This window comes from Dermacentor variabilis, chromosome 6 (assembly GCF_050947875.1).
Source record: "Dermacentor variabilis isolate Ectoservices chromosome 6, ASM5094787v1, whole genome shotgun sequence".
NCBI lineage: Eukaryota > Metazoa > Arthropoda > Arachnida > Ixodida > Ixodidae > Dermacentor > Dermacentor variabilis.
This window is the reverse complement of record NC_134573.1, coordinates 120,679,218-120,691,873: the sequence shown is the minus strand read 5'-3', so window position 1 is coordinate 120,691,873 and position 12,656 is coordinate 120,679,218. Positions and strand designations below refer to the sequence as shown.

The 12,656-nt window shown below is 49.1% G+C and overlaps 1 protein-coding gene across 1 annotated transcript in view; it reads right to left on the bottom strand.

The window, feature by feature from the left end:
* LOC142585130 (uncharacterized) overlaps nucleotides 1-9,181 on the bottom strand; it is a 55,920-nt gene extending 46,739 nt beyond the window's left edge. Inside the window, exon 1 of the mRNA XM_075695655.1 lies at nucleotides 8,409-9,181. Coding sequence (XP_075551770.1) covers nucleotides 8,409-8,423 — 15 coding nt within the window. The 5' untranslated portion in view covers nucleotides 8,424-9,181. The remainder of the gene's footprint in view (nucleotides 1-8,408) is intronic.
* Nucleotides 9,182-12,656: the final 3,475 nt, after the last annotated feature.

Sequence of the window (12,656 nt, the reverse complement as noted above, 5' to 3'; positions counted from 1 at the left end):
CGATTCAAAGCACGAAACCTCGCTCCTCTGCTACAACACCGCCATACTCCAGTGAAGCACCGAAGAACAATACATCCTTCCCGGGGTCAAACATGAAGGCATCCCAAGCGGTGCATCCTGTTCTCTTCCCTGTGCCGCGAAAGCAAACAACCGGGCATCAAGAAATTGCCGGGGGTTGCCTGCCCTTCGCAATGCGAGAGTCCAAACCCGAACGAACGCATCGCTCCCGCGAGCGGCGGTCTGATCAGCGCGGCGGATCCGAAGGCCGATCTTCCCAACGACGGGGTTCTTGCACGAAGAAAAGGCCGCCGCCGTCACCAGCGCTAGCCGTCACGGAAGAAGCCAAGTCCGAAGCAATAGCCCGCCTGTCGACGCCGCCAAGAGTGCGGGTAATAGCGAGCAATTGGGAAGAAGAGAGCGAGAGATGAGGGGAGAGAGAGAGCATGAGCGCGCGCGTGTGTGCGTGCGTGCGTGCTTGCGATGCTACGAAGTGATGGCGAGATGGTGGTGGGGAAGCGGCCATCCGCTGCCGCCGTACACTCTGTGTATGTGCGCGTACGAGCTGGGCCCCGATGAGAGCCGCCGATAAGACCCGGCCGCTGCACGACGACCGAAACCCGAGAACGTTCCCCGCGTTCTTCTTGCCAACGCCGCCGGTCCCCTCGAGACGAGCGTAGAAGAGAGAGCCCGTTCCAGATTTTAATCGGCGCAAAAGGCACAGAAGAAGGCAGCACACCGCGCGCAACAGGGTTCCCTCCATATTCCGCACGTTCTCGCGCGCTCACTTTGTTGAGTTATTGCTCGCTTTTGTCTTATGCGCCCAGCGCGTGCGCGTTCACGTTATGTAGCCTTGAGAAGCGAAGGCGCGCCAATTACTAGGCAAACATGACGCTCTCTTTGTTTTTTGTTACTGCCGCCCGCTGCCGATGCAGTTGGCTTCTCTCTAAGGTTCCAGAGGCAGCTGTCGGGTAGTTCTATATACCTCGAGCACCGCGGTATTTGCTCTGCCGGGGATGAGGATAAATCCGTGGCCGGCCCGAGTGTCGCAAGCTGATGAGCCGCACTTTTCGTGACCGGCACCATCTGCTCCTCCTCGCGTTCGTAATGTTGAGGTGTGGCCGTCCCGGTAACCCTAAACAGGAGTGAGAGATGCTCGGCCATTCCACAAATCAGGAAGTGAGCCGGTTTGTGCAAATGGCGCATTAATGGCTACAACGATAAGTGGGAGCGCAGAGGTCCGAGATCAGAAGCATGTGCATCGGTTGAGGAGAGAGCTCGTTCGATACTTCGCGCTGGACCAGAAAACCGGCGCAAGACGAACAAGACATCTGTGGTTCGTTCGGTCTCTCTGTTTCACGTCTATTTTGCGCCAGTATTATTTCTGACAGAAATAGCCCCGTTTCTCGACCACTATGGGAGATTTCTACAATGACAATAACCGTTTACAAAATTTTCCTCTTGGTGAAAAAACAACAATAATGGGCCCTCAATAAGAGTCTGGAAGTTCGTCCTTTCGGTAAAGTAGGCTATAGATTAATACGCAGATGCGGAGGACTATGCTGCTATGAGCTGATTTCTCTGAAAACAACCCTATACGCCATTGCTGCAGTGACGCACGGCTTTTGTATAATGAGTTATAGATATACTGAACCATATCTGCGTAAACGTGAAGAATGGAACATCTGTTGTGCACTTAATTACCATCAATACGACGCCCATCGCATCTATTTACAAACCACACTAAACCGATTGGGCTATAGCGGACTGGGCAAGAGACTTTGAAGAGTCTTGGACCTTGCAAGTTTTCCTCCACCATCTTCATCCTCCATAATCAACGTGTTCTCTATTCTATCTTTCTACACCCATTCCCCCTTCCCCCAACGCCGAATAGTGGGCCATAACATCGATACATGCCGACCTCTCAGCTTTCCGCTCCATAATAAATATATCTCTCTGAAACGAAAATTCTTGAGCCCTGGCCGCATCCGTCGCTGGCGCAGAAATATATTCGTGCCCTGGTAGTTTTCGGAACCCACCGTATGTTGGGCTGCTATGCAAGAGGTAGTGGGATCGCATCCCGGCCGCGGCGTCCGCATTTCAATGGGGGCGAAGTGCGAAAACACCCGTGTACTCAGATTTGGGTGCACGTAAAAGAACCCCAGGTAGTCAAAATTATTCCCGAGTCCCCCATTACGGCGTTCCTCGTAATCAGATGGCGGTTTCGGCACGTAAAACCCAACAATTTAATTTTCTTTTTTTCTTTTACAGTTTTGAAGAACATCTGCCTGAGGTACCGATTGCAGTCTTGTTGTGCGTCTTACTTTGCGCCCGCAGTGGTCACTTTCTCCCTCTGTTCCTCTTTCTATTACCCTTATACCCCTGTGTAAGGCAGCAAGCCGGACGCTCGTCTGGTTCACTTCCCTATACCTTTCATATCTTGGGGTTGACGGCCGTGCCAATCGGCCGAACATCGGTGTGCGCCGCTGACCGATGAACGCCATTATTGAAACAATAAGCTGATGCGTCTCACGCGTCGCAAGATTTTTTTTTTTTTTTTTGCTACAGAAGATAGCTAGGCTTAGAGATTAGGCCTAGTAAGCCTGCTGCTAAATCCTCATTCTGTTGGCGGCTGAATATTCATTCGCGTAACAAACAACATTTCACTGTAGTCAAGGCTATTAGCTCATCCCTATCGATGTCTGCGAAGGTTCGTCTCATAATGTTTTACGATTGCCTTCACGCGGGACGTTAAAGCATCGACGGTTAGATTTAACCTTGTAAGCGAACATGTTCGAGTTGGGGTTAATTCACACGTTTAAGAGAACAGACTGGTGGGCTAGTTGGTACTGCATAACTTGAGGCAAAGCGCACAACAGCACGTAGGACAACAGAAGGGAACGAAGACACAGCGCTATTAACCACTGAATATTTATTGCACATGGTTACCCCATATAGAGCATAGTACGACAGGAAGAAAAATAAAAGGTCACTGTCGCAACATAGATTTCTTTCCGCCAAAAACATCCACCATAAGCCGCTACCGTGATAGGAACATGATTTCTTTTTTTGAAAGTGCAACATACGGGCAACTTACAGGGTTATCGTTTCTAATCACTTCGAATGCCTCAATGATCTCCCTAGTCACTTCATCTGGGCTTCTTATTTATCAAATAAGGGTTTACAGTGACTGCTCGCACTGTGTCTCTAAACCCTGCAAGTTGCCCATCTGTTTCACATGAAAAAAAAAAGTTCATATCGTGGTATCGCGGCCTATGGTGGATGGTTTTTCCGGAAATAAATCTATGTTGCGACGGTGGCCTTTTTTTCTTCCTGTAGTACTATGGTATATGTGTGGTAACCACGTGCAATAAAAATTCAGTTGTCAGTAGCGCTGTGTATTCGTTCCCCTCTGTTGTCCTTCTGTTGCTGTTTTGCGCTTTGCCTCAAGTCATATGCTTAGTGGTGCCCGTCAGCGTTTCGGTGGTCGACGCGGCCATAGTGATAAGGTGGCCCGCAGCTTATATTCGCTCATGTAAGCTATTCGTTGCGAGGGAGGACGATGACGTTTAGTGCGACACCTTTCGTCCATGAAAGAAACAACTGGAAACGGCGCAGTCGTTTTCAAGAGCGCAAAACAATGTAATGCAGCAAATTTATGGCTGTGCGTCTCATCACGTTTTGGATAGTTTTTTTCCAAGTTTACTCTAAACTAAGTACTCAATTACAGCTGGACCCACCGACCATAGAGGAGCGAGGGCCTCGAGATCGAGGTGGGACGCTGATGTTCTGTTTTACGGGATTGAGTAATCTATGGTGAGCGCGTGTTTGCTTACAGTTACGATTTGCGCCATCGGATATGAAGCAGGCATTTCTTGTCAGAAAGCTCTCATCGCCAGAAATATGTCACATTTACATATGTTCTGGTTAATGTGCCATGCCGGTCTTATATAGGCGCATAGATATCGAGATTGCCTACCTTCCCATTTTAGAGCGCAGCTCTTATAGGCTACCGTTCCTGAGTTGAACGTCGGCGTAACCGCTCGAACTCGCGAGCGCCACTGCTCACACTTTTGTCCTCGTCTTCTTCCACAGCTGGATCCGATGCCGCTCATCATGACAGCGTACCCATACTCCATGCCTCTCCCTCTGCGAATACGCTGACGGCACTCGCCCACTGCCAGTCGGTGCGGTGATTTCGGTCTGAAATGCTTTGCCTCGATATATCGCGAAATGAAAACACGTAGAAAACTGCGCTCAAATTTCGCGTTAGGGAGTTTCGTAATCATCGGATTTTCTTTTTCCTTCGAAAGCCTGTGGTAGCCAGAGTGATTTACTCAGACAAATAACGACGAAACATTCGCTGCTATCCCAATTACTGTAACTATATGTGGCGGGCATTTCCTTTCCGACAGTGCGGGAGCTAGTAAAACGTAAACTGAAACACATCCGTGCTTGATAGTGCAGAGATGGCAGTGTCGTCTGATTCCGACGACGACCATAAGCAGCCGCCTCGTCTTTGGGTAATCATGGTAAGATGCATTTAGCGTCAGGGTGCTGCCGCCACGCCTTGGAGTGACCTCCGCAGCGTCCTTTGCCTGTGCAGGTTGATGCGAAGAAAAGCGAAGGGTCACCGCGTACGTATTCGGTAGCATGCGGCCCTGTGCGGATTTCCCGTGCGAAAGATGGCGCCTACGCAGTTCGAATAATTCGGCTTAAACATATGCACTGCTCTCGGGACTTCGAACGAGTTAGCGATATTTCGTATAAAGCGATATCGTTGTACCGATAGTTTTGCTGCAGTCCAAATCATAATCACATGACAGACAATACATTTTAAGTGCCTTTCTCTTTCGTAGCTCATTTAAAAGTGGTAGTGTTGAATAATTTATTCTTGCTAAGGAAAATGAGCATGATAAAGATCACAGGGATACCTGCGGCAGACTGGCGACTATAGCTGGAGCTACTTCGCGCTTCCGTTCCTCCCGTTCCTCGCATCGGCCTGCGTTCACCTCGACAACTGCAGGATGCCCCTGATACTTTTCACCCCCACACTTCCTACTCCCCCCCCCCTCCCCCGCCTATCGGAGATTGGACGTACGCCCTACGCGCTGAGAAACAGAGGAAATGGGAGCGGCGCTCTCCGGCAATCTTCTCGTAGCCGCCCCTCTGCTCTCGCTTCTTGGGCGAATGTCACCTGGCCGACCGACGGCCGCGCGCGCTCTCCTCGCGGCCTTGGCAATCCATCATCCTCGCGGCGCGCCAGCCGTGGCTGCTGCGCCGTCGCCTCGCTTCGAGGGATGCCACAAGCCAGCGAACCGAGCCAGCTAGAGCACACGTGAGCGCGGCGGCTGCCGACACACACACACGCGCTGCGTCACGCCGAGGCACCCAAACAAAACAATAAAGAGAGAGAGAGAGAGAGAGAGAGAGAGAGAGCAAGAAAGAGAGAGAGACAACCTGGCTAGCGGAGGGCTGAATTTCGATGAGAGAGCGAGAGAGAGTGGGGATGCCTCTGGGCGATGTCGTTCGCTCGCGGGTCTCTCCTGCGCTTCTTCAGGGCTCTCCGCGCGGGCGCTCGCTGAAATGGATACGGAACGCGAGCGGGCGCGACAGGCGCGCAGATTGTGTCTCCTCTCTCGCCTCCTCCTCCGAGCGCCAGGGGCGAGTCCGTCAGTCTGCTGCGCACGCGATGGAGACGCCTTTGACGCGCGTTGATCGAGGCGGAATTTTCTTTTCACGGGACGGATCGGTCTCGTTCCGATTGGAATGAAATTGCGGGACGGCGACGCGTTGTCTAGACAGGTTCCTTCATCCACTCTTATTTTTGCTTTCTTCCTCTCGCTGAGGGCAGCTTCCTCTCCTCCATTCCGGTGACTCAATCCATAATTATTCGATTTAGCTATTATAAAAAAAAAGAAATCTTGGTATTCCTGGAACGTTTTAGTTGACTGAGAACGTTCGGACCATGGCAGTGCGACTTACACGCTTCACCTGCAGCTCAGGAACAGCTGGTCACCCACCTACGCAACACGCGAGGTTGTGCATGCGTAGCGAAGCGCGCGAGCACGATACGGCAATAGTTAGCCGTATGCAAAAGTTGAGAAGGTGAGTCCTGACTTGCTCGCGTAGGAACCAGTAGTGTGCTACTCAGCGCCACCATATGCCACCTTCTGAAACTGTGTAGCCAATGTCAGCCGCCGCAAAGTCAAACCACAAGCCGGAGTCATATCTTCAGCAAGAGCGATATCGAAAAATGCGCTCTCGTGGAGACGCGAGAACGTCCCGCAAAGCACGCTGAGTCCGCAGCGGACGCTACGCAACTTTTGAAAAACTGCGGGCGCGCGCAAGATACCGCGCGTGTTCCAGCGTACTGCGCATGCGCACTGAGGCCTCCGCGGGTTTGCTGCGCACGCAGAGCTGCTGCGGACGCCCATCTAAAAATTTCTGTTGACATCTTGAACTTATTAAGTACCGAAACAGGCGTGAAAGCTCACATCCATAATCTGGCGACAGCACTGATAGTGAGTATAGGGACTGTAAATTTTGGAAAAGCGTGCTAGAAATGCAACCCTTGCACGCATTCCCCGCAAATCAACATTTAATGTCTGCAGAAACGCGATCGGAAGAGGCACCGGCGCGCAAATTCCATTTTAAGTTTTCGGCAGTGTCCAAACATTACATGGCGCACGTGAATATCTTGTGGTTTAATATGTATACGTCTGGCTGCCCTGTGCAAAAAAATATGATAGTTCATATGGTGCAGTTGACATTGAATATGATTCACTATGTACATAATCAGTGTATTTGTCTTGTCACCGATCACGGAGAGGTGAAACACGTTACACTGCCCAGAATTTGTCGAAACTCTCTTTCAGGGGTCGAAACGTACGCAGAGTGGCTTCGTGCGCGACCAGGAATGGCTTGGTCTTCCTGTAGCGACACCGGGTTTTCAGAAGTCATTGTCATTACGCTTCTCTCTCCTGTACCTGCGTCGAAATTGTCTACGGGCGTGCAAACTGCTATCAAACGCCATCAACCTTGTAGCACAGTATTTAAGATGCCGTTCACCAGTCTAGCGAGTTTTTCTCAGACCATCCTGAAAGAGAGACCGAGACGACGACTGTGGTGAACCCTGGGTTTGCGCGTGCGTCTCGCCAGCTGTCCCACGGCGTTGACAGCTATTCCAGGGTCCTGGTGACAGAGCTGGGCTGCGGCGCCGCAATCACACTCGATGCCGGCGGCGTTTATGGGTTGCGCGACGCATCCGGAAATGAGAGGCACTCGTCGCCGGCGGCTGCCGCACACAACACGCACGCTGAAGCCTTTAAGGGCACCGCCCCCAGAAGTTCTGGTGACACGCGCGCCATCCGCGCGCAGCTCTCTCTCTCTCTCTCTCTCTCTCTCAGCCATAACGCCATAACTCTCAGAAGCTTCGCGCTCTCCTGCCGCTTTTGAAGAAACGCAGACCCAATTTGCCGCAAGCAGCGGGCAGGATACACACATATATAGAACATACGCGCGGTGACGATGTTTTCTCTTTCTTTCTTTCTTTCTTTCTTTCTTTCTTTCTTTCTTTCTTTCTTCTTATTTTTTTTACGGGTGGCGTCATTTGGCTCGTAAACTCTCGCCTGAAGCGTTCACCGGAACGGGTGATTGGGCTGAGAGGGTAGAGCGTAAGAGAGAGAGCGGCACGTTCTTGACACGGTTTCAAGCTGTGGTTAGCGAAGGAGAGAGGAAGGAAAAGGCGCGAAATTTAGAGAGAAGGAAAGCAGCACAGTGCGGCTTCCGTCCTTATACAAAGCGGCACGTTTTCACGCCTTCGTGAGCTCGTGGTAATGAGCAACTATAAAAACGCAGTAATGAGGAAAGGATGCGGCGGAACGATATTAGTCTGGTGTGCTGCGTAATTTTTTTTTTGGCTCCCGGTATATAGCTTCGCCTTGAAGTTCAACTTCTCCTTTTTAGTCTTTGGTCCCAGAGCGAACTACAAATTGCAAGGTCAAGAGACAGGGAAAGCGATGACAAGTTAAGGAAACGCCCCCCCCCCCCCACCCCCCGACTCACGTTCTTACTTTCATCTTGAATAAAGAAAAGAATTGCATAATATGCATATATGCGGTGCGTTTTTACAAAAACTGACGTAAAAGCGTCACAAGCTTAACTTCTGCTACATGAGCCTAATAAAACGAGAAAGTCATATACTCGTACTATACTATTCATCATATGTGCCCTTTAGCATACTGCGATTGGAGCGAAGTAGTTGATGCGATTCCGTGAGACCTCGAAAAAGAAAAGCAGTGATTAGTTCGAACTATTATAAGATCCTGGCGAACTGCTCGGAGCTAGCAAATACAATGTCTCGCAATGGAAATTAAACGCGAACGCTTTATGGAAATACTGTTACGTACCAGTGTTGATTCCATCAGGATGGTCGCCTTTGGGGAACGTGTGAGTGCTGATCCAAGTTCCTGGTTCACCTCACAAAAGCAGTTTTGCAGCTGTCCTTACATGAGCACACCATTGGCGATCAGTTTCCGTGTAGCTATTTTTTTTCTGAGCGCCAACAAGGTTGCGTTCTTTTGACGCACTGGCAAGAATATCTGAAAGGAAAATCACACATGGCCGCATCCGACTGGGTGTGGGCGGCTTCGCATGAATTCTGTCACGTGGTATAGAGGGTGAGGAGGCGCGTAGGCAGACGCGTAGGCAGGCAAGCAGGCAGAGCACATAAAGTCAGAATTAAACTGTTAGTTAGGTGAAGTTGAAGACGTAAAACAGAGACTGGACTTGAAGCCGGTGGTAAGCGGCTCATGCGGTACGTACAAAGCAGTAGTCGAATCGGATGACCGATGGGTGACGGCTCCTATATACGTGGCGTCATTCGCCATTCAAAATGAACTTGTGGTCGCGATAAGTTGCATGACAGAATGATAGAATCGTCGCGGCCAACTTGTTGTCTGATAAGACGGGCCCGTCTTGCGCCGTGACAAGCGTGCGAACGCGGCTGGGCACTCGCGGAAAACTTTAGAATGATAAAATTGAGGGAGCCTATACCTCTAACTTTGATTGATTGATTGATTGATTGATTGATTGATTGATTGATTGATTGATTGATTGATTGAGGATGTCGCATAATGTTTCTGACCTCTTGTGAGTCTAATGCGAAGTCAAGCACGCAAATTCTGTGTTCCTTTCGGACATGATAAATAAATAAATAAATAAATCATAGGCCGACAACACAAGATAAGGGTGACCGTTTGCCTCTGCTGAGATCATCGGCTTGGTAAGGTGACTTCAAATCTGGTAGGGACGAAACGGGGAAGCTTTAGTATATGATCAACTACAGAAAATCGCTACAGCGGCTATCAAAACTTGCGCGGAGGACGAAAAAAAAAAGAACATGTTTGCATAGTGATGCAGTCTCAATATAAATTCTACAAACCTTATGCTGAAAACAATCCATAAGTACTGTTTCGTAGGATTGGTCACGTGCCACTATTACGTACGCTATTACCATTATTACCACTATTATTATTACCACTATTAGTCTTGTACGCTGTAAAGAACGGTAGGAACATGATCTTAGATGAAGTTATTAAAGAGCGGCGGTCAGCAAAAATTTCTGTTTAGACCATTATTATAGTTTCTGTAGCGTCTTGAAGGCGTCAATATCGAGTGGCTGTCTTAAACTTAGACACAACAGAATTGTTACAGTAGTATGAGGCTAAAATAAGAGATTGGATGAGTTATTCACTGTTGGCTCGAAACAACCCCCACGGAGCCCGAAGAAACGAGTTACTGCAATTGAGAAATAGAACACGTAAAATTAATGCATTATGGATGTGGTTCGTTAGGCAGAGTTTATTTTCCCATATGTACACAACATCATTACACTGATTGTCTACTCAACTACACTGCTTCTCACCACAATATCATTTTTCATAACATATGTGAACACATTAAACAAGATGCACTTGGTCACAATTCTTTCTCTCTATCTTTATTCGTGACCCTGCTGCGCGTTTGACATAGTGCGAACTCCGCACATGAGTCACCCTTCAACAGTGGTCAACAGTGGTCAAACGTGAAGACACCCTTCCTGCACGTTTGCTAAAATAAACACACAAACAGCTAAGCGACCGCGGCCACCCGCTAGCTATAGCGTGAATCTCAAACCCGGAACACAATGGCGCTGCACGGAAGCTCCGGAAGGCGAACAGAAGTGTGCTCCCCCCAGCTCGCAATAAAATGAAATATACGATAAAAAATAATAAAAACGCGCGTCATACACACTCACGCCCGCCCGCGCTATTCATCGAAGACGCGCACGCATTTCTCCTCTCCGCGAGAACCGTCGCTGTCTCGCGCCTCGCCCGCTATTCAGCGAACCGCGCAGGTCGCGCTAAACCAAACATATTCGAGCGCGCCGGAGGCACATACACACATCGCGCTGTCAGTCAACGGCCCTTCTTTGCTTCCGATTCGCGCCGAGAGAGAGAGAGAGAGAGAGAGAGAGAGAGCAGAGCACGGAGACACGAAAAGGAGCAGGCGAGAATAGACGAGCGAAGAGCTGGTAGCCTGTCAAATATTTCTTAGCGCACCGGAGCGCTCTTTCTTTCCCCCTTAACCACAGCCGGGAGTTCTTTTCTGCGGCGATAGCAAACCACGCGCGTTGGCAGACAGCCTCTGGAGGGCGACGCGGGAGAACCCAGGAAGCAGCGTCGCTGCCTCGACGCAACGCGAACGTTCACAGCGCGTTCTTCAGTTTCGCGCACGCGTCACCACACACTCGCTTCGACGCGTGTGAACGTCACGCGCCATCTGGCTCACACGGGGATCGCGTCTCCCCCCCCGCGCATCGGCCGCCTAGTCATGCGCCTGGAATGGATGCCGCGCCGACGACGTCCCGGACCTTGCGATTTGCTCACGTGACTCGCGCGCGAGAATCCGCACGTAGGAACGCGCGCACGCACATGGTCCCACAAACACATTTGAAAACGCGTGTTCTGTTTGCCTTCATTACACGGTAACTGTCTATGACTCCACCATTGCCGGTGTTGGCCCGGTGGGGGAAGTCAAGCTGAGAGGTCTGCCGTGACACAGTGTACACCTTCGTCGGCGGGCCGTCATGTACGGTCCGCTTCCTCCAAAGGAGCTTGACTGTCGTCTTTTCATGCACCATGCACAGTGTAGCCATCATAGGTGGCCACATGGATGTCGTGGGGAATGACTGAAGAGGAGCTTCAGTGCTGGTGTAAACACGGGGAGCTGTCATACCGGGTACCCCCCCTGATTTTTTTTAACGCGACAACGTTAAGCGGCCGTGTCGCAAAAAATCCGGCGTCAAAAAGGATTTCAAGCCAAATACCGAACCACGCATACTCAACCATTCTCCTACCACCAAAGTTGCTCATGCCTTGTCTTTCATTGTTTAAACGTTATTCCTCGGTTGAGAGCGGCAGCCCACAAACAACTCTAATGGGAAAAAACACCGAAAGCGGCATATCTTTTATGTTAGCTCTTCTCAGACTGAAATATTAAAACTGCGGCACAATAACAGGAGATCGACTCACGCAAGAGGCCGCGTTTCCACCAGAAAGCTTGCCTTCGTGCATATATCGTTCGCTGCCAGCGTTTTCCGGTAAACGTTGCGGTTACATAAGCTGCAGTTGCCGGGAAGCATGAAAAGCAGTCAGGGTCTTTGAATGCTATCGCGTTCCACTCTTGAAGGCAAAGCTTAATCAAGCGTCCTCCAAATTCTTCTTTCTTATTCTTCCGGCTGCGCCAGATTTTAAAGGATTGCCGAGCCCGATAGCACAATTCTTATCGTGGAGCTTAAATACTCGATGAGGCGGCCATTAATTGTACGATAAATCAAAATGTTTAATTGACTAATAACGTAATTTTATTAATTGCATATTTACGAGTTGTAGCCGGTGAGTTCGCAAGGCGTATCTACCACTTATTGTAACGAATTCTAAGAACAACGCTAGTTTCGAGATAATAATCTTTAAATGTTCCGGCGAAATGCATTGGTGTTCCAGTTACTTTCGCGCTTCAATGCATAAAACAACGTTCTCGTTAAAGAGTAAGTGGAACAAAAGTTCATTTTTAGCTCAAGTTTGACGGCGCATATCTCGAAATTGGTGCTATTCTCAGATATGTCAAGTCGATATGCCTTGCAAGCTTGCTAGCTACAATTCGTAGACTGGAATATGTGCCGTAAAGCAAACAATGAAAACGTTAATTAGTGTAATTATGTTAATTATTCAATTGGGCATTTTGATTTCTTGTACACGTAATGGTCGCCTTATCGAGTAATTTAGCTCAAGAATTAGCATTGTGCCATTTTCTACAGGAAATCTTTAAAAAATTTGGCACAGCTAAAAGTAATGAAAATAACCTCCTATACACGAGTAGCACTACCGGCATCGGTGACACTTGCCTCCGGCAAGGCCGTCCCCGTAAAACTTGCTACGCAAAGCTGACGACATCGATGGAAGTATGAGCAGCGACACGGTACATGAGGGCCCGAACGCGCTGATGTCAGAGGAATAATAATAATAATAATAATAATAATAATAATAATAATAATAATAATAATAATAATAATAATAATATTAATAATAATAATAATAATAATAATAATAATAATA